General features: G+C 42.5%; 1 protein-coding gene across 1 annotated transcript in view; it reads right to left on the bottom strand.

Annotated features, from left to right (window-relative positions):
• Positions 1–9,366: 9,366 nt before the first annotated feature.
• Ca-alpha1T (Ca[2+]-channel protein alpha[[1]] subunit T) overlaps positions 9,367–18,931 on the bottom strand; it is a 34,131-nt gene continuing 24,566 nt past the window's right edge. Inside the window, exons 25-34 of the mRNA XM_073075758.1 lie at positions 18,462–18,613; positions 17,443–17,591; positions 16,477–16,669; positions 15,547–15,696; positions 15,080–15,241; positions 14,660–14,878; positions 14,186–14,378; positions 13,366–13,935; positions 12,948–13,177; positions 9,367–12,832 (exon numbers count right to left, since the gene is read on the bottom strand). Coding sequence (XP_072931859.1) covers positions 12,056–12,832; positions 12,948–13,177; positions 13,366–13,935; positions 14,186–14,378; positions 14,660–14,878; positions 15,080–15,241; positions 15,547–15,696; positions 16,477–16,669; positions 17,443–17,591; positions 18,462–18,613 — 2,795 coding nt within the window. The 3' untranslated portion in view covers positions 9,367–12,055. The remainder of the gene's footprint in view (positions 12,833–12,947; positions 13,178–13,365; positions 13,936–14,185; positions 14,379–14,659; positions 14,879–15,079; positions 15,242–15,546; positions 15,697–16,476; positions 16,670–17,442; positions 17,592–18,461; positions 18,614–18,931) is intronic.

Genomic DNA, 18,931 nt, shown 5'->3' with positions numbered 1-18,931 from the left:
ACTCGCAAAATATATTAATTTGTATAAACAAAAAGTCTTTTACGTAACAATGCTCTGTTTATATAGAAAATCTTCACGTTTCTTTGTTTATTTCTAACTGCAAATAATTAGTCTTCTTAGCAGCAATGTTTTGAAATGGCACGGCTTGTTTGTTATTCATTAAGAAATGAGTGGCCCACAATGTGGGCGATCTGGCGGTCTATGAAAAGGAAAAGTGTGGAACAAGGAAATTGTATTGTTTTCATTATCTTCGTTGATAGATTCATTTGAAGTCTTATTATAGAAACTAAGGCCATTGGCATATTTATATCTATTATATTTGTTTGTATAAAATTGAATTTAAAAATAACTATACATAGATTAAAAACTAACAACCACGCTAAAATCGCTCAAAGAAAATCGTTAATCCTGATTCCTGACGATCCTGATGAGAAGAATGGGATAAAATTATTAAAACCGTGTATTGTCACCGGTTTTTGATAATTGTTCAAAATTTTAAATTAATCAGACCGTTCAAAGTGGGTTAAAATCGAGTTCAAAGATTCCGTTACATACATACATACAACCCAAGCTAATAAAAGTGTAATGAACATACAGCGTAAACTGCATAACCCAAATCGAATAACAGTTGCGTTGCTACGAGGGCTAAGGTACTTGAGTCATAATAAGCAAATTACTTGTGTATTAGTTTGTTTTCGTTTTTTACTAGGCAAATATCATTATACCTCTGTTTCTGAATACGTATGCATTGTGTCAGCAATGTTTTAATTAGTAATTGAATCTTGCCGTAAAATCTTCTAATAAGAAACACCTGCTTTAAATGTTTATAATATGAATATTTATAATCGTTTAGTGAAATATTAAGTTTGATGCAGTTATTTAAAATTATTTAAACTTTAAGCATACATAAATAAGCAATCATGTAAGATACTAACTCTATGGCCAGTAAAAATTATTGCTTACTTATGTAACATTTTAGTTACACAACACTATCCTATGAATTAATTGACCTACTTTAAAGCTTAAAGCCGCAACACTTTAAACTTGTTCTACCCCTAATTTATGATTCCCACAGTGATTACAAAACGATGGGATAGCAACGAAATTTGCATTCTTCATTCGGAAAATGCGATTTGTATTTGGGTCAGGCTGGCTCCAAAGAGGCGCGACTGACAAATATGACTGAACGAATTACAGTTATGAATGTTATTTCCGTGAAGGGCAAAGAGATTGAAAATTGTGACTCATTGTGAGAACAGAAGAGACATGACAAAGACGCGCCGCAATTAATTAATAATACGAAAATGGATAAATTTTCAACAGAAGTGTCATTTAAAAAGCAGATTTTTAAGCATCGATTAGGTACTTATTTTTTTGATCACTGTATTGCAATTTATTTGCAAAACTTATTGGTATAGAAGTGTTAATAAACAAGTAAATAGTTGTTATGATTATGTTATAAACGACACGATAGAACGACTGCAGAAATAGGAACAAAACAGATGTCGCAAAATCGTAGAGTTTCACACTACATGTGTTACACATGCAGACAGAACATGTAACCATGTGCCGTGATGAACACAGCTTTAACTGCAGGAGTTTAATGTGTATTATTTCTATATTTTTTTTTGTGATGTCAAGGTTGGAGTAATTTTATATTGCTTACTATCCCGTCCTTTACAGTTTTGGTATTTGTTTACGTATTGTCCCATACTATTTCCAAGTTCTGACAATCCGCTAGGGGCGCTGATTTGAAATTGTATGGGCAAATACGTAAACAAATACCAAAACAGTCATATTTGTCAAAACGTAAAAACTCCTGGTAAGGGTACTTGTGGCGGCCATGACGGTTGTTTCATTCTTACAAGCCACCATTTTTGTGTTTGACGCGTTGGTTGAACAGCTCATTGTTTGAATGAATTAGGAGCTACTGGTGTTATTTTGTATAAATATTTAATTATATTATGATTTAAAGGTGACAGAAATTTTGCGTAAAGTCTAAAGAAGTGTTACAGCATAAAAATATGTATAGTTTACACATTTATTATCTCCAATTTTGACAACTTTCACGATATTTCGAAGATTCTTGGAACTGACTAATCGATATCCATGTAACCAATTAATAATATTTTTTATTCAGGACAATTATTTACTTTCCTTACATAAAAAGCGAAGTGTGTTAACTGCTCTTAATGCACCATACGTCCGCTTTAAACTCCTTAAACGTTAAGCTTAAGAATTATTTATTTTAACATTTTACAACATACGTCTTCAATGCACACACTAATCTCCTTGCTAGGATCAGCGTTAGACCCCCCCGAATGGGCTGCCACCTTGTCGTGGTGGGGGGGCTTGCGTGTTCTAATGATCCCCGAGGCTATACGGCAGAGTTACTCATACCGGAAGGCGAAGGGTGAAGGACCAGACTAAGAGCGGCCCAGGGGAGCTCACCCCTTAAAAAAGAAGCAAATATGAATAAGGCTAGTTGCGAAAACGGTCTCCAGGTGGGTACCCGAGAGGGAGAATCCCACCCCTCTGCTACGGCGGAGGGCTGCCCCACGTACTCTGGAGGGGGCAACAACTGCCTCGTAGGTCGGCAATCCGCCGACCTTCGTAAACACGACCAAAGCTTATCGATACCGGACTCTGATTTGATAAACGAGATGGATAAAATGCCCGCTGGGCCAACGACTCGAAGGAGGACGCGGCAGGTTAAGGGAAGGACAGTAGCCCCACCTACACCAGCCGTCTCGTCGGACGGGGACGAGTCATCGGACTGTTCCCTTATGTCCGGAGTGTCGGATCATTCCATAGCCACGTCGATGTGCGCCCGTAAGAGAGCGCTACCGGCTAACAATAGCGGAAGCGAGCGCCCTAAAAAGAAGACCATGAAGCTCCAGTCAGGCAAGGATGAAGACGGTTTCCTGGCCCCCCCAGTTCCAGCGGCCAAGACTAGGGCAAAGGCGGCTCTCCCGAGTGCCGAAGAGCTGAGCCGGGAGATGCTTGAGCAGCCTACAGGCGACCTAGGTTCTCGTATAATCGAGAACCTGGAGATTATCGAACAGGTCGCGGAAAAGTCCCGTAATGTGAAGGGCGATATGATGCGCACCATCCGCATGGCCGTGCGACACATTCAGGCAGCAGCAACGGAGGTAGTGCAGCGGGCGACCACTGCGCACCTAGAAAAAGAGAACGCCACGCTGCGTTCCCAGCTTACTGGCCTGCATGACAAGGTGGAGGCTCTCACTGCGGAACTAAATAAGCTGCGCCGTGAGAAGGCCTCGAGTAGACCCGAACCGACTGGAGCTGAAATGAGGAGGGCCGGAAATCGGACGGACGACTTGATGGACCAAATCGGGTCAATAATAGATCGAAAGTTGGCGTCCTTTAGGGATGAGCTCTTCCCCGGCAGAGCGATCCGGCCCCCCTTAGGGCAGAAGGCCCCACCCGTAACGCCCGCGCGTCCTACAGCGGTCAAAGCACCGGTGCGGCCTACGGTTGCGTCGACTTCGACCGCGCAAGCTGAGACGTGGGTAACAGTTGTGGGGCGCAAAGCTAGGGCGAGGGAGCGTGCCCCACCCCTGACCCAAGCGGAGCCAGCTCGGAGGCAATCTCCAAGTCGCGGGCGAGGAAAGGGTGCTCCACAACGGCGTCCTGCGGCCAAAGGCCAAAGTCCTGCGCAGGCACCGACGGCTCAGGCACCCAAAAAGGGCCGGGCTGGGAAGAGGAAGGCGGCCAAGCGGAGGCTCCCACGAGTACCGAAGTCGGCGGCAGTCACCGTAACGGTGCCCGAAGGGTCAGACGTCACCTATGCGGAGGTGATGAGGACCGCGAGGGGACAGATAAAACTGACCGATCTGGGCATCGTCGAGTTGCGCCAAAAGAAAGCCCTCAATGGTGGCTTACTACTCGAAGTGGCTGGCGAGGACAGCGCCGAGAAGGCTGACGTACTCGCAGGGAAGCTGCAAGCGGTCGTCGCAGAGATGGGCGTCAAAGTGGCGAGGCCCTCAAAACAGGGCGAGGCCAGGGTGATGGATCTAGACGATTCCGTCACCCAGGAAGATGTCGCCAGCGCCATTGCTGCGACCTGCGGGTGTGCGATCGCCGACGTTAAGGTTGGAGAGATTCGGCAGAGACCTTCGGCTTTGGGGACAGTATGGGTGCGCTGTCCCCTCACAGCCATCCGGAAGCTGGCCGCTGCGAAGCGACTTCTTGTCGGGTGGGTGTCCGCTAGGGTGGAAATACTGCCGGCTAGGTCACTCCAATGCTTCCGTTGCCTCGAGATGGGGCACGCTCGGCACCAGTGCACCAGCACCAGGGATAGGAGCGCTCTGTGCTACGTATGTGGCGAGCCCGGTCATAGGGCGAGCCAATGCAAAGCACAGACACCAAAATGCGCCCTATGCGTGGACCTCGGTCGTCCATCTGACCACCGCCTGGGTAGCAAGAGGTGCACGCCTCCGAAAAGGAGGAAAAGAGGCAACGGAGGGGATGAGAATGCGGCCAAAGCTGCCAGCTCAGCACGGACAGATGGGCCTGCGCATCCTAGCGCTTCGTCCCATTGTCCGCCAGTGGAAGCGATGGACTCTTAATGGATAGGTCTCCGTCACTTAAGATACTCCAGGGGAATCTGAACCACTGCCGCGGGGCGCAGGACTTACTCCAGCAATGCCTCGTGGACTGTTCGGTTTCCTTGGCTGTGGTGGCGGAGCCCTATAGAGTTCCGGAGCATCCGCGGTGGGCAGGAGATGATGCGCAGTCCGTCGCCGTGTACTGGGCGGGCGGTGAGGGAGATCCCCCTTTCTCCAGGCTTCACTCCGAGCGGGGCATAGTCGCAGTGGAGTGGGGTCCCTTAGCGGTGCTGGGATGCTATGTCTCCCCGAACTGCACACTGGCGGCATTCGAGACGTTCCTTGACCGTGTGGCAAACTGCGTTCGGTCCTGTCTTCCCCGACCGATACTCGTGATGGGCGATTTTAATGCCCATTCGAGGGTCTGGGGAAACAGACGAGACAGTGTCAAGGGAAGGGCAACGCTCGAATGGGCAGCTGGGCTCGACCTACGTCTGCTGAATCGTGGCTCGGTCAGCACGTGCGTGCGTTGGCAGGGAGAGTCGGTTGTAGACCTGTCGTGGGCGACTCTTTCTGCCGAGCGCTTGGTCACGGGCTGGAGAGTGGCCGACGACCTAGTCACGTTGTCTGACCATCGCCACATATTGGTGGACGTAGTGTTACAGCTTCCGGCTGTAGACGCCCGCCGTGCAAATGATCAGCCGCGTCGATGGGCATTGAAGCGGCTCAATCGAGACCTGCTCGTTGCTGCTGCCCACGTCGTTGACTGGTCTAGTGCCGCCGAAGGGGATGACCAGCTCGAACCCGAACGGGAGGCGATCCGGCTCAGGGATGACATGGCGGCCATCTGCGATACCGCGATGCCGCGTGTCAGACCTGCCTGGAGACGTCCTGTGTACTGGTGGACGGAGCGCATCGCACGGTTGCGTGCAGCCTGCCTGCGTGCCAGACGCCAGTACACTCGGGCTCGACGTCGCCGGTCAGCCGGCGCTGCGGAGAGGGAGGAGAAGTACGTGGAGTACCGGGTCGCAACGACATTGCTTCAGGGCGCAATCGCCGAAAGCAAGGCCCGGAACTGGAGCGCACTCGTGGAGGGGCTTGACCGGGACCCATGGGGACGCCCGTACAGGATGGTGCTCGGCAAGTTACGTCCATGGATGCCTCCTCTCACGGAAACTCTCGACCCGCTTTTCGTGGACACAGTGGTGGACAGCCTGTTTCCAGGAACCACTGACGAAACGGGTCCTCGCGCCGCGTCGCCGGATCTCCCTGGTTGGTCAGACGACTTGGCAGTCACTTCTTGCGAGCTCGACGGAGCCATAAGGCGCATGACGAGGCGAAAAACTGCTCCGGGGCCGGATGGAATTCCAGGCCAGGCTTGGGTCTTGGCGCTGACAGTGCTGGGGGGGAGGCTTCAAAACCTGCTCACCGCCTGCTTGCGCTATGGACGATTCCCGTCCGTGTGGAGGCAGGCGAGGTTAGTGCTGTTGCACAAATGGGGCAAGCCTCGGGACTCCCCATCAGCCTATAGACCCATCTGCCTGTTGGATGAGGCGGGTAAGCTATTCGAGAGGATAATTTCTTCTCGAATTAGCCAGCACTTAGCGTGCCACGGCCCGGACCTCTCCGAAAACCAATTCGGCTTCCGGCAGCGTCGTTCGACGGTAGACGCCATTCTCCGCGTCCGAACGCTCTCAGAGCAGGCCATATCCCAGGGTAGAGTAGTCTTGGCAGTAAGCATTGACATTGTCAACGCTTTTAATTCTCTACCCTGGAGAGCGATCATGGAGGGCCTGTCTGCGCATCAAGTGCCTTCCTATTTACAGGAGGTTTTGAAGGCCTACTTATCAGACAGGCGTATCCGCTTCCCAGGTCGCTACGGGAGCGTTCACGAGAGGAACGTCATGCGGGGTGCCGCAAGGTTCGGTACTGGGTCCACTACTGTGGAATATCGCATATGACGCAGTGCTGAAAACGGTGCTCCCACTAGGAGTGAGCATCGTTTGCTACGCCGATGACACCCTCGTTCTCACAGAAGGGGTGTCTTTTTCGAGAACGGCTCGGCTAGCAGAGCTCGGGGTAGCACGCGTCATAGCGAAGATCCGCGGGTTGGGCCTACAGGTAGCGTCCCAGAAAACCGAGGCGATATGGTTCCACGGCCGTAGGCTAAGAGTCGAGCCAGCTGAGACCTCAGTGCGTGTCGGCGAAGCGGATGTCCGGATAGGCAGGTTCATGAAGTACCTTGGCCTAATATTGGACAGCCGCTGGTGCTTCGACGAGCACTTCGATCGTCTCGTCCCTCGGATTCATAAGGTAGCGGGTGCCATGCACAGACTGCTGCCGAATCTCGGGGGACCAAGAGAAGAAGTCCGCCGTCTCTACGCGGGTGTGATACGCTCGATTGCGCTCTACGGTGCGCCGGTATGGTCGGACAAACTGTCTGCCAGCCGGCGTCGTGCGCGGAAACTGAATTCCGCGCAACGTACGATCGCAATCAGAGTCGCCCGAGGTTACCGTACCATTTCGTATGAGGCGGCGACAGTCCTGGGGCGGTTTCCGCCCCTGGACATTCTGGCGGATATGGACGCACGGGTCTTTCATAAGATCCGAGTCCTCCGTCAGAGGACTGAACTCTTCAACGAAGAGACGATCGGAGCGCTTCGGAGGAGAGCCAAATGGCGAGCTCTGAGGTGCTGGCGCGAACGGCTTCACGAGCCTAGGAACATACGCCAAAGGGTGGTTGACGCTATCCTACCGAACTTTCGGGCCTGGCTGAAGAGCAGGGGTAGAGTGACCTACCGCCTTACTCAGATACTCACCGGACATGGCTGTTTCGGTGAGTATCTGAAAAGGATACAAAGAGAAGAGACGGCCCGGTGTTACCATTGCGGGCACGACGAGGATTCCGCACAGCACACGCTGCAGTTCTGCCCGGCGTGGGAGTCGCAGCGGCGGATCCTCGTCGAAAAAGTGGGACCGGATCTCTCTCCGTCGGCCATCGTCGGAGCGATGGTTCAGCGCAGCGAAGCCTGGGACGGCATGATCACCTTCTGCGACATGGTCATGTGTGCGAAGGAAGACGCCGAGCGAGCAAGGGAGCGCGCTGAACCCGCTCGGAGGAGAAATCGCCGCGGCCGTACTTAGCGGTCCCCGGCGAGGTATCCCTGTAGTTCCGGGACAAGAATAGGGCTACGGTATCCCCTGCCTGTCGTAAGAGGCGACTAAAAGGGGGCTTCTGGGGTCGTGGGTGGCAAGAGTGGGAGCTCGAACCACCCAGCCAACGGCCCCGGGAAGGACGGCGGTATGTGTGGTCGCATACCGTCGTATGCACCAGACGGTGCGGTGAGCGATAAGCTCACCTGGGCGGAGCCCGACGGGGCAATGCGCTAAGAGGACTCCGGTTGCGTTCCTTTGGAGATCCCGGAGTCCTCTACGCAGCGCTGAGGACGGCCACCGGGGGGGTTTTAGTGCGGTAAGAGTCCCACATAACCCTGTGTCGCTCCCAAGGCATCGGGTACCTTTTGGAGGTTTCCCCCTCGTCAACAAAAAAAAAAAAAAAAAAAAAAAAAAAAAAAAAAGGATCAGCGTTAGAATGTTCAACACAATGAAAAGCCTATTAAAACTCGTTTCGAAGAATTATGCAAATGAAATTGTAAGCGCCCTAACAAGAACGAGGCAAAGATTGTTGCTCAACTCAATTTCATCGGTTTGTTACCCAGCCGTTTCATTGTCGGGTAACTAAGTAATTCTATTACTTGGGAGACTAACGATTTTATGCGTGCTCGCTTGAACTTAATCGTTCGTGAAGACACGTGATCTGATCCTTTTAACTTGGAATTCGTACCGATATCGAACTAACTTTACTATTGCTTGTTAATATTTGCAGGTGGTAGAACCCTTTGTGGTTCGACTCCGGCGGCACCACCGCCACACCTATTTCTACCTAATAACAGCAGTGTTAGGCGCTGCTGTGTTCCGGTTTGAAGGGTATGGTAAGGGAGACAGACATTTCCGAGGCGTTTCAGCTTAGTCCTCAGGGGTGGCGGTGCATCTGTGGCCGAATTTAGGTAGGAATATCTAATCCTATCTGGGGTTGATTACGGATGTCCATGGGCGGCAGTAGCCACTTACCATCAGGTGGACTCCTATATTCCTATATTATAAAAAAGTCAATGATAATCAATTTTTCCCAACGGAAGTTCGAAATTGTGAACATGACAATTATTGTATCTATAGGAGAATTGTTAAATTTTAAAGTTTGCTAGGCAAAAATTGGTCAAGACTCTGATCTCGATTAATTTCAGAGAGGCATTGAATGTGTAGGCATGTGAAAGCTGTAGATTTATTCATACGTATTTTTTGTATTGCTTTTATTATTAGAACATTTCTGTAGATCTCCACTAATGTAGTATTGTAGTAGGTAAAGTGTTTCACTTCAGATAAAATCTTATTCTAATTGATCGGTATCAATATCAATCAATAGATACTGTAACGTTGTGTGTAGATACTAATTTAAATATAATATGACAAAAGTAAGCAAGGGAGATAAATTAAAGACAAATCTGATTTTCACTTTATTTTTCAACCTAACATTTTCGTAACTTTTGTAACTTGACAGACCACCGGCTAAATTTAACAGGTGTACTCAACTAATGAACATTGTTCATACCTCTTAAAATTATTATACAGTCAGTACCGAAAAAACAATTAATCATTATCACGAAATTTGCTTTATCACGAAAATACTATTCTTACATTTATAAAATTCCTTCTATTCAATTCTTTTTACACCAAATGAATATAGAAAAGTACAGAAAACTTATAACAGTATTAAATTCTAATTAATAGGTAACATTAAAATTGTCTGGGTAAAGTGAGTGTGATGGAAGACATTGTGTAATAAAGTGATGGCATTGTTGAAAGGAAAGTTGAAACAAAAACATAAACCGAGTTCATCAGAAACTTTGTTATACAACGGGACTAATTATGTAACTAAAGGACTGAAAGCAATGATTAATTCTCAAGTTGTATTCATCGTCGTAGTAAAGTTCGTAATTTGGGAATGATAAAAGTATAAGCGAACAAGAACAAAGTTCGGAAGTAAGCATTAGTAAGAATTCAAACGTATTTAATAGTCTTTATCGAGCAATAAGTAGACAGATTATAAGCTGAAGACATCTTAGAGTGTTTTCAATTTAGACTATTTAAATTGGACTGCTGCCGTACGATAACAGTGCTTTTAGTACGAGTTTTACTTTCGATTGAGTCGATCCTCGTCTATATACAGGATCGTTCGCTACGTTCGATACGTTCGCTCACACGTCTGTATACAGGATCTCTCGTGGATCGTTTAGGTTATAAAATGAGTCATTCGATTATAATGAAAGTTTTAGATTCGATCGATCGAGTGTTCAAGTGAAAACTAATAGTAAGGGTAAAGGAGGGTTGCCATACTGCACACGAAAAATGACCTGACGCAAAAACGTGCACAGAGCAGACTATTGCATGAGCTTTTGTAGAACAGTAGCTTTGTGATTGCCATGTGCCACGATTTTATGAATCAAATCACCATTTGTGTTTAGTACTTTTGCCGTGCTAATGTCGTGCGGCAGTAGACCGACTTAAATAGTTTTATTCGAAAGCGCCCTTATAGCTTGCCATGAAGTATAGCATGAAGACTATTAACGTTTGCGGTGATAATCCAAAATGGGAAATTGTGTTCGTTTATTATTGAAATGTCATATTTAAATGCGAAATATAAAAGCAGACGAAATACCATAGGAAAGTTGGTATTAATTATCGTGTTTTTGTGATTTTTATAACTTTTGGCTGAAATAATTATGTCTTACACTACCTAGCCGTAAGTTAAGTGTAGCATAACGTAATGTCGTCTCAAACACTAATGATTTAAACCTGTTACAGCAGTTACGCTTTTTTAAACATCTTATCCAGACAAAGGTTATAAAACAAAATAACAGAATAAATCAAAATAAATACAGTGAAAGACGTAACAAGATAGTGTAACATTTATAATGCATCTACCATTTAACTCCTACAGTATACATACACATCAAGTAAGTCTATCGACAATCTCGAGCTAATACGTTAGAAATAGGAAAGGCACAGTCGAAGTATAAAATTTATTGCTGACTTCCCTAACTAATACGTTTCTTTATCATAATAAGAACCACATACTTACAATATAAAATAAAATTTGTAGAGATCGGAAATAAAATATTCACAAATTTCGATTTTATCTTATTAATTTATATTTAAATCTGGTGATAGTTGCGAATATACAATATTATGTTCTAATTAAAATACGAGGAGGTAAAATCTTTTTCAAAATAATTTGTAATAATTGTAAATTTGGCACGTGTAATAAAAGATCTCTATAGATAGGAGAATATAATTATTTTTATTAATTCTACTATGTTCTGACCGCTATGTATAATTATTAATTTCCAATTTAATTCACTGCAATATTGAAATTTAGAAGATGAACTATGTACTACTCTAATGTATGTGCGTATTGCCAGTTAAATGACTAATTACCGTACATGATTCTGTATGAAAATAGGATTCATTTATATTCAGAAAATATTATTCGTCTTTAGAGAATACTCAATTCGCGAACGATTGGTTCTGTTTCGATATCTACTAGATTGACATAGATCTAACTAGTAACAGTTAACTACGAGTCTAAACAGTCGTTTACTAAAAGTTGTTCAGGTCGAACCAAATAAATATTTACACCAAATCATAGTTACAATAGGCTTTTTGAAATCGTTGGCGGCATACCCCTAAAATTCAATGATTCGAAACCCGTACTTAAAATACAAACAACAAAATCTAACATTCAAATCGACACCAAATAAACAACTTTGCTACACACATCAATCAAAACTAAATATATCACACCCTACCAACCACTGTATTCGTTGAGGTTCTTCAGAAACTCTTACGTTGATCTAGTTACAAATAACGAATAAATTTAACAGCAAGCACCATACTAATTAAATACTTGAAGTTATTTAATAGCACTCGTAGAAAACATTCCACCACCACAAATTGACTAGTTCTAACAGCTATCTAACTATATCTATACACAGCTTAAATTTATTAAAGTCTCTTTCTGAAGTCGCTGAACCGGCCGCAAGTGGAAAATAAGGTTTAGTTCTTGGAGAGGAAAGGATAAAGTACAAATCACTACACCGATAACTCCGTGCACTCTCTCTCTGATTCAAAACAAAGTTCCACTATCAGAACACTAACATACTTAAGTCACATAGAATTAACACAACTCTGCACTGCGCCACTGTTCCTGCAACCGTGTTCACACTTCCATAGTTTCCTGAGCACACGAGATCGAGAGATGAGTATGGAAATCACGAGGAATGCGATAAGGGATAACATTTAGGTGCCACTTGGTTTGTCACTTAGATGTAAACTTCGTGGTGTTGTTGCGGCCGGCCCTGCCTGGACTAGGATCCTCGCTCCGACATCTCCACGACGTCATCAGGTTCGGGCCTCGTCGTATCCATTTTCCGCCTTTCCGCTATCACTATGCGTATCTTTTCTTCCTCGCTTATCACTTGATCTAGTACTTCGGCAGGAGGTGGCTGTGAGCGGAGCGAAGCATGGCTCACGTCACTCGCCGTCGCTGATTCGGTTGACGATCTTCTTTTTGAGCCACTTAATCGCAGGCTTTGTCGTGTAGCGGGCACAGCTAGTAATACAGGGGCTGGTCGAAGAAGTCTCGCTTCTTCGCCTCGCAGGGAGTTTCTTTTGTCGACACGCTGCCTCCTATTTTGAGCGAAAGAATCTCTGCGCGGCGGACTTCCCGGTTCGAGTTCCTCGATATCATCGGCGTCGATGAAGCGAGCGTCTTCCTCGTACAGCGCGGCCGGCGGGTCCGAAGTTGAATCCTGTCGACGTCGTCCAAATGCATGAGGGGATAGGGAGGCTCTCCTCTGAGGCAGCGCGGCCGGCAACAAAGCGTGGTGCGAGTGGAGGGTGCGGCGGCGGCGGGCGGGGGACGGTGCGGGCTGGTGCTTCGGTTCGCTGTACGTGAAGTTGGCTGGCAGGGAGGGTACCTTGTTCAATGGCCGGGGAGGGGAGGTGCATTCCTCCAATGCACGACATAAAGCTCGATCTTCCTCGTCATCGGCCTCTCGTTCCAATTCACGTTCGAGCTCCACGTCCATGTCGATTTCGTCTTCCATTTGCTTATGGGATTCTTCTAGGTGTTTCATGAGGACCTGAAAGAAATTCAATCTTGTATATGATTGTTCAATGTGAAGATTTCTTATGAACACCATAATAACTTATTCATAATAAAATAGTCATTGATTGGAGAAAGTTATGCAAACTTACAGCAACTACGACATTGACGAGTACGAATTGTGCCATCAACACGAACACCACGAAGAATATAGGTGCAATGATAGTGGAAACGCAGCAATTGCGCACGCAATCCACAGAGCTGTCGCAGTCCTCTCTTAATGTGTCTTTCATTATTCCATTCCAGTTATCACCCGTAGCCACTCGGAATAGCGTCAGAAATGCCATACCAAAGTTGGCGAAGTGAGCGTGTTCACCAAGACCTGTCAAGAAATATTATTTAATTAATGTCTAATGAAAAACTACGGAATATTGACAGACTTATAGAAGCGAGATTTGGACAGATATACGTATGTGTCATCACATAGGATTATTGAATACCTTCCTTATTGCTTATAGAAAGAATATCTAAAGAAAAGTACTAAGAAGTAGGTAAGAATTAATTTCTTACCTTGACAGGGAATTTCGTCAGAACACTCTAATCTCCCAAATAGCTCAACACCCAATGCCGCAAATATGAAGAATAGTAGAAAAAATAACAACCCCAAATTTCCCACTTGCGGCAGAGCTTGCATGACCGTGTCTAATAACGCCCGTATTCCTTTTGCCATTTTCAATAACTTCAACACCCTCGCTATTCTCAGTACTCGCATGACCCTCATTATCGTTGGATTTATTGGAATTATATTAGTCTCTAGTTCCTCTAACACTATTCCGACTATCGATAAAATAACGATGATCACGTCTAACTGATTCCATTTATCTTTTAAGTAGATCTTAAAACCTAACGCTACTAACTTCATTACTGCTTCTAGTATGAACACAGCAGTAAAGAAATAATTGAATATTTTCAATGCGTACTGCAGTGCCGGTGGCATTCTATAGTATTCTATGGCCATGGTCACTACATTGAGGCCAATTACCCCAGCTATTGCTAAGTCAAAGTACTTAGAAGTTACTACATTATGTACAAATAAGCGATATTGAGAATAGTCGGAATAGTAAGGTCTTTGATGCATTTCTGAAAAAGGAAAAATAAAGAAATGTTAAATCAATCAAATCAAAATTTGAAGACATCCTTTACTAACTTTTACACAAAGTATTAATAGCAATATCCGAACTTATAATTGTACATACAATAACATAGTGGTACAAATAGGTGTTAGTCATATGAAATCGGCATAAAATAATTTTGTCTATGAATATTATATGAAATTAAAATCAATTAATATATAAAATCATATGAAAAGGTAAGGATATAAAAAACTAACTTCGCCGCTTTTTCTCCATCTGCAATGCTCTCTTGGCGGCACGTCTAACTCTTTCTTCCTTCTCTTGTTCTTCGCGACATCTATGAAAGTTCTCCACGACCACACCCACGAACATGTTCAGTACGAAGAACCCCACTAACAGTATGAACGCGATGAAGTATAGAAGCCGCCATTCCGAGTAATTTACTATTGGCTGTAGGAAAGAAAATAAGTTAAGAAATTGTTGACGTTGAAAAAGGGTAGCTAAATATTTTCATTTTAAAATTAATGCAAAGGAAAGTCAACACCCGATTTTTATAATTATTTAATATGGCATGTTTGAGACCAATCCCAATTTCCCCTTATTTTCCTATAAAATATAGTTTTATAGTTTTGAAAAACGTACAAGTAAGAACTTATAATCTGATTTCTAAGGCATTGACAAAAATGGAATGTGTTAAAGCTTAGCAATTTTCAAATAAAATCAAGTCTTACCTGTTGATCGACCCCTACAGCGTCAAGCCCTGTATACATAATATTGACCCAACCGTCTCTGGAACTGAGCACGAACAGAGACATCAGGGCTTTACCCAGGTCGTCGAAATTATACTTCCTATTCACCCATACATTACCCTCTATTGCAAGACAGTCTGTTTTGTTTTTAACATTTTTGATATTAGCACCTTCGCAGTAGAAAAAAGCTCCTTTGAATAGCTAAAAGTGAAAATAGATTTTAAACATTAAGAAATAAATCATCTTAAAGAAAATGATAATCATTTTATAGATATACTGAAAAACATCATAGTTTTATTTGATAGTATTTTTACTATGGATATAAAAGGTAAACTTGACAAAACCATAAACAAAGTTTGTTATTGCTTAAATCACATATTGAAAAAAGAAATAAAATATTACCTGTACACCCAAAATGCCAAATATGATGAAGAATGTACAACATATGAGTACAATGTTTCCGATGGGCCTTAATGATGATAATAGCGTTTGTACTACTAGTTTCAAACCCGGAGCTCGATTGATTACTCTTAATGGTCGCAATGACCTTAGCAGTCTGAATACCTGTTAAGTAAAACTTTCAAGTAAGCTTATAAAAATATTGATATAAAATGGTGTATTAGAAGATATTGTAATAATAATATGTTATTGGGAGTGCAACAATCATAAAATAATGCTGCTAAAGATTTATAACAGTTTTCTGAAATCAAAAAATATTATTAATCAGCAAATTTTAAGAAGTACGTGATACGCATATGATACAATATACGTGGAGTTAAATAAGTGAAAATTAAAAAAAAAAAAAAAATTGCATTAAATTTTCCAAAGGAATATCCCTAGGGAAAAATTAAGTGATGAAAAAGACTTACCCTGAGAATTCCGAAGATGCGAGGACTAGACTCTGACACCAAAGACATTAACAAGTCAATAATGGATATAATGACGAGGGACCCGTCCATTATATTCCAGCCTGAAGTAAAATACGCCTCGGGGCCGTAGAACATTCCAGATGCGACGACCTGAAGGAGATATTTTTTTAAGCCGCACCCGGAGTTTCATATTGAATTAGCCCGAATATTTTCGGAGTATATGAATAGTAGACTGGAGTTAGTAAGTATTTAAGAAAATACGTAAATAATGTTAGAGCAGATATATGATTATGATAATTTCTTATATTTAAGTGCACATTTTACGTATTTCGGATCGATTTCAGTAAAAATACAATATTTTTAAGCATAGATAGAAATAGTGATCTTTATCGGAATAGGAACAAAGGAGGAAATGTATGGAGCTGAAAAATCTAAATGTGTCGAAGTAGAAAATCTACTGAAATTCTTTGACAACGTCGAGGTCAGCTACGCGTATATTCTGAAAGAGCTGACCGCTCTACTACTATATGCTTGCGGGTATTTCACATTCAAAGCTCAATACACTCTTTGACACCTTGAGTCTATGCATTTACTTTGCAGATCAACATAATGGTCAAGACTATTATAATAGTCACGCTCTTATGGAGAAGAGTGAAAAGAGTAAAAAATCTTTTGAACTTCAATATACTATGGCTGAAGTTGAACAGTGAGGAAGCAAATATTGAGACAATTTATAAATCATCATCGACAGAATATATTGCAAAATATTTTCTTTCTTAATTATAGAAAGGATAATAAATTAATTCTTCGTGCCTTTTCTCAACATCACTCTTATTCCGGCTTACAATTGACTTTACGACATCCCGTTTAGTAAATTTAGTATCCTAACATAAATTTAAAATCTTAACATCCTTATGAACATTTTTTTACCTTTATAAACATTTCAACAGCAAACACGCCGGTGAAGACGTAGTTAGCACAAGACAAGAAGGATCGTTCCTTGGAGTCCGGTGGTATGTTGGGCCGCTCCATCGCCAACGTGATACAGTTCAGAGCAATGAACAGTAACACTATGTTGTCAAACCAGCTCCTTGTCACCATCCATGTACACAATCTTCTTATCCTGTATAATATTCAGAATTTATAGTTTACTTACTGCTTCTTTCAATTTTACATTAGTTAAAACTGAATATTTTGGATTTTTTTAGGTCATGTGAATGGTCAGAAATTAATTATCACTTAATTTAACGGTGAAGGAAAACGTGAGGTAATAATAATGAAGTCTATCTAACTTAACCTAACCTAAACTATTTCCCATTTTATTATATATCCATACTCAGTTGTGAGCTATACATGCGAGCAATAGGCCAATATGTGTGGTTTTTTGGTTGAAAAAAATATTACTACGCTGTCGCACGTATTTTCATATTCATATTCGTAATATGTACCTGCGCGCAATACTCACTCAAAATAAAATATGATATAAAATATTAATGTAGGGAAAGTGCCTCTCTTTGTACGTGACATCTTCACGTAAGTTATGTAATATTGAACCAGATAATCCCTACAGATAAAGTTGATTGAATTATAGGGTTGTATTCCTTTTATGGAAATTTCAAATAATTTAGTATTAAGAACTTAGTGCATATAAATAATTGAAAAACGTAAAGTGGCTTTCATTTTTGTAACATGATCTGCTCAACAAAAAGGTGATCGGCCAGCATGCGTATTTTGTTATCAAAATACTAGCACACTAAGATACGAGGCATGATAAACCTTTATGATAGCTCCTTTAGCATCCTTTTGGTGATTCCGTAGAAATAAAGATGTATATTCAAGTCAGATTTAATGTTTTATATTCCTCAGTGCTTTTCAATTGTTTTCCTGGTAACTTACTTGTTGTCTGGAGCGAATATGTACAGCGAATAGAATTCTTTTTCCTTCAGGCACCCCGTCGGCTCCATAAAACGGAATAAATCTTTGACTCTGAATTGTCTTCTGTCGAATCTCGATGAAAATATACAAATATTATTATTTATTGTCACCTGAAAAAATCGTTCTTTTAGGGAAATTGTTCATGTTTAATCTTTGGGAGTCTCATAAATTTGCATGACGACTGGCTATTAATACTCGTGTTATAAATTGGTGACACTACCAAAAAACATGAAATATTTGTAACTTTTCTTTTTAAGATTGCTTAAGTACTCGAAACACTAAACTTATTCCCTCAAAGCCAAATCTTTATCAATCGTTTTTGTAAAAATCCATTTTAATGATGTAACCAGATTCGTGCGAGTGACGTTGAAAAGATCAAATCTATCGACGTTGATTGATTGACGTGCTAGCAGATCAATGGCGTGTGTTTCAAAAAACAATCGATCAGCAATTTATCAACAATCAATGAACATCATGTACCACTATTTTATTTTACTATACTTCGTTGTCAGATATTTAGAGAAATACTGCTTGAATCGGTCTTCGTAATCATGGTTACGAAGAGTCATGCTCAATTCGCTCAGTTTTTAGAGAGCATGAGTTTGAGCATGAGATTATGAGATTATTTCCTATCGAAATAATCTCGCAATCCACCTACTTGAGAAAAGTCAAGAGTGTCTTATTAAAAACAGAAAGCTACAATACATATCTCTTGTTGAGCAAATTTTACGTACGTCTAAAAAAAATTATATATAGAGAGGGAAATTTCCGTAGTATAGTTACAACTGTATCAGTTATTTATGCGGCATAGGTGTGTAAGCTCGTTTTCAATTACACATATATTTCGATTCAATGTAGGTAACACATCCATATTTGTCCTTAAAGAATTTCTATTCAATCTGATAGATGAGTACCAAGGACCACTTCAGATGGAATGATTGATCGATTGCCATGACGTAAAAAATGGAAAAGAAACTGACCTCCTCATTAATTTGTTTGATCAATGGTAGCGGCTGGTTGTTGGGCCTTGTCGATAACGCAGGGGACTCATTCCGAGATGGCCTCGTTAACGATGGCAGTTGAGTTGTAGTCGGGCTTAGGTTACTTGATTTCACCTCTGGCATTGATGACACTACGAATAATTTAATTAACTATCAAATTAAAACTAACAATATTCATTTGTTAACTAAGTGTAAAATTCATGTGCTTCATTAGACAGTGCATTCATTAGACTTACTGATTAAACATCTTGACAAAGTAAGATATCAGGTATTTTGGTAATTTAACTTAAAATAATTTAGTAAGCACAATTTGAAAAATGTTAGGTAACTTTCGAGTCAATACACAAAATATATTTAAGGGAGAAAAGCATGTAGGTATATAGGTCAAAGGACCAAATAAGGATGATGGGACGAGCCGAAATGTCAGAACCTCTATTTACGTCCAAATT

The sequence above is a fragment of the Epargyreus clarus genome, unplaced genomic scaffold, assembly GCF_041222505.1.
Source record: "Epargyreus clarus isolate Ecla_fem2 unplaced genomic scaffold, WU_Ecla_fem_2.2 ptg000008l, whole genome shotgun sequence".
NCBI lineage: Eukaryota > Metazoa > Arthropoda > Insecta > Lepidoptera > Hesperiidae > Epargyreus > Epargyreus clarus.
The sequence above is the reverse complement of the archived record's forward strand: the minus strand, read 5'-3'. Positions and strand labels throughout refer to the sequence as shown.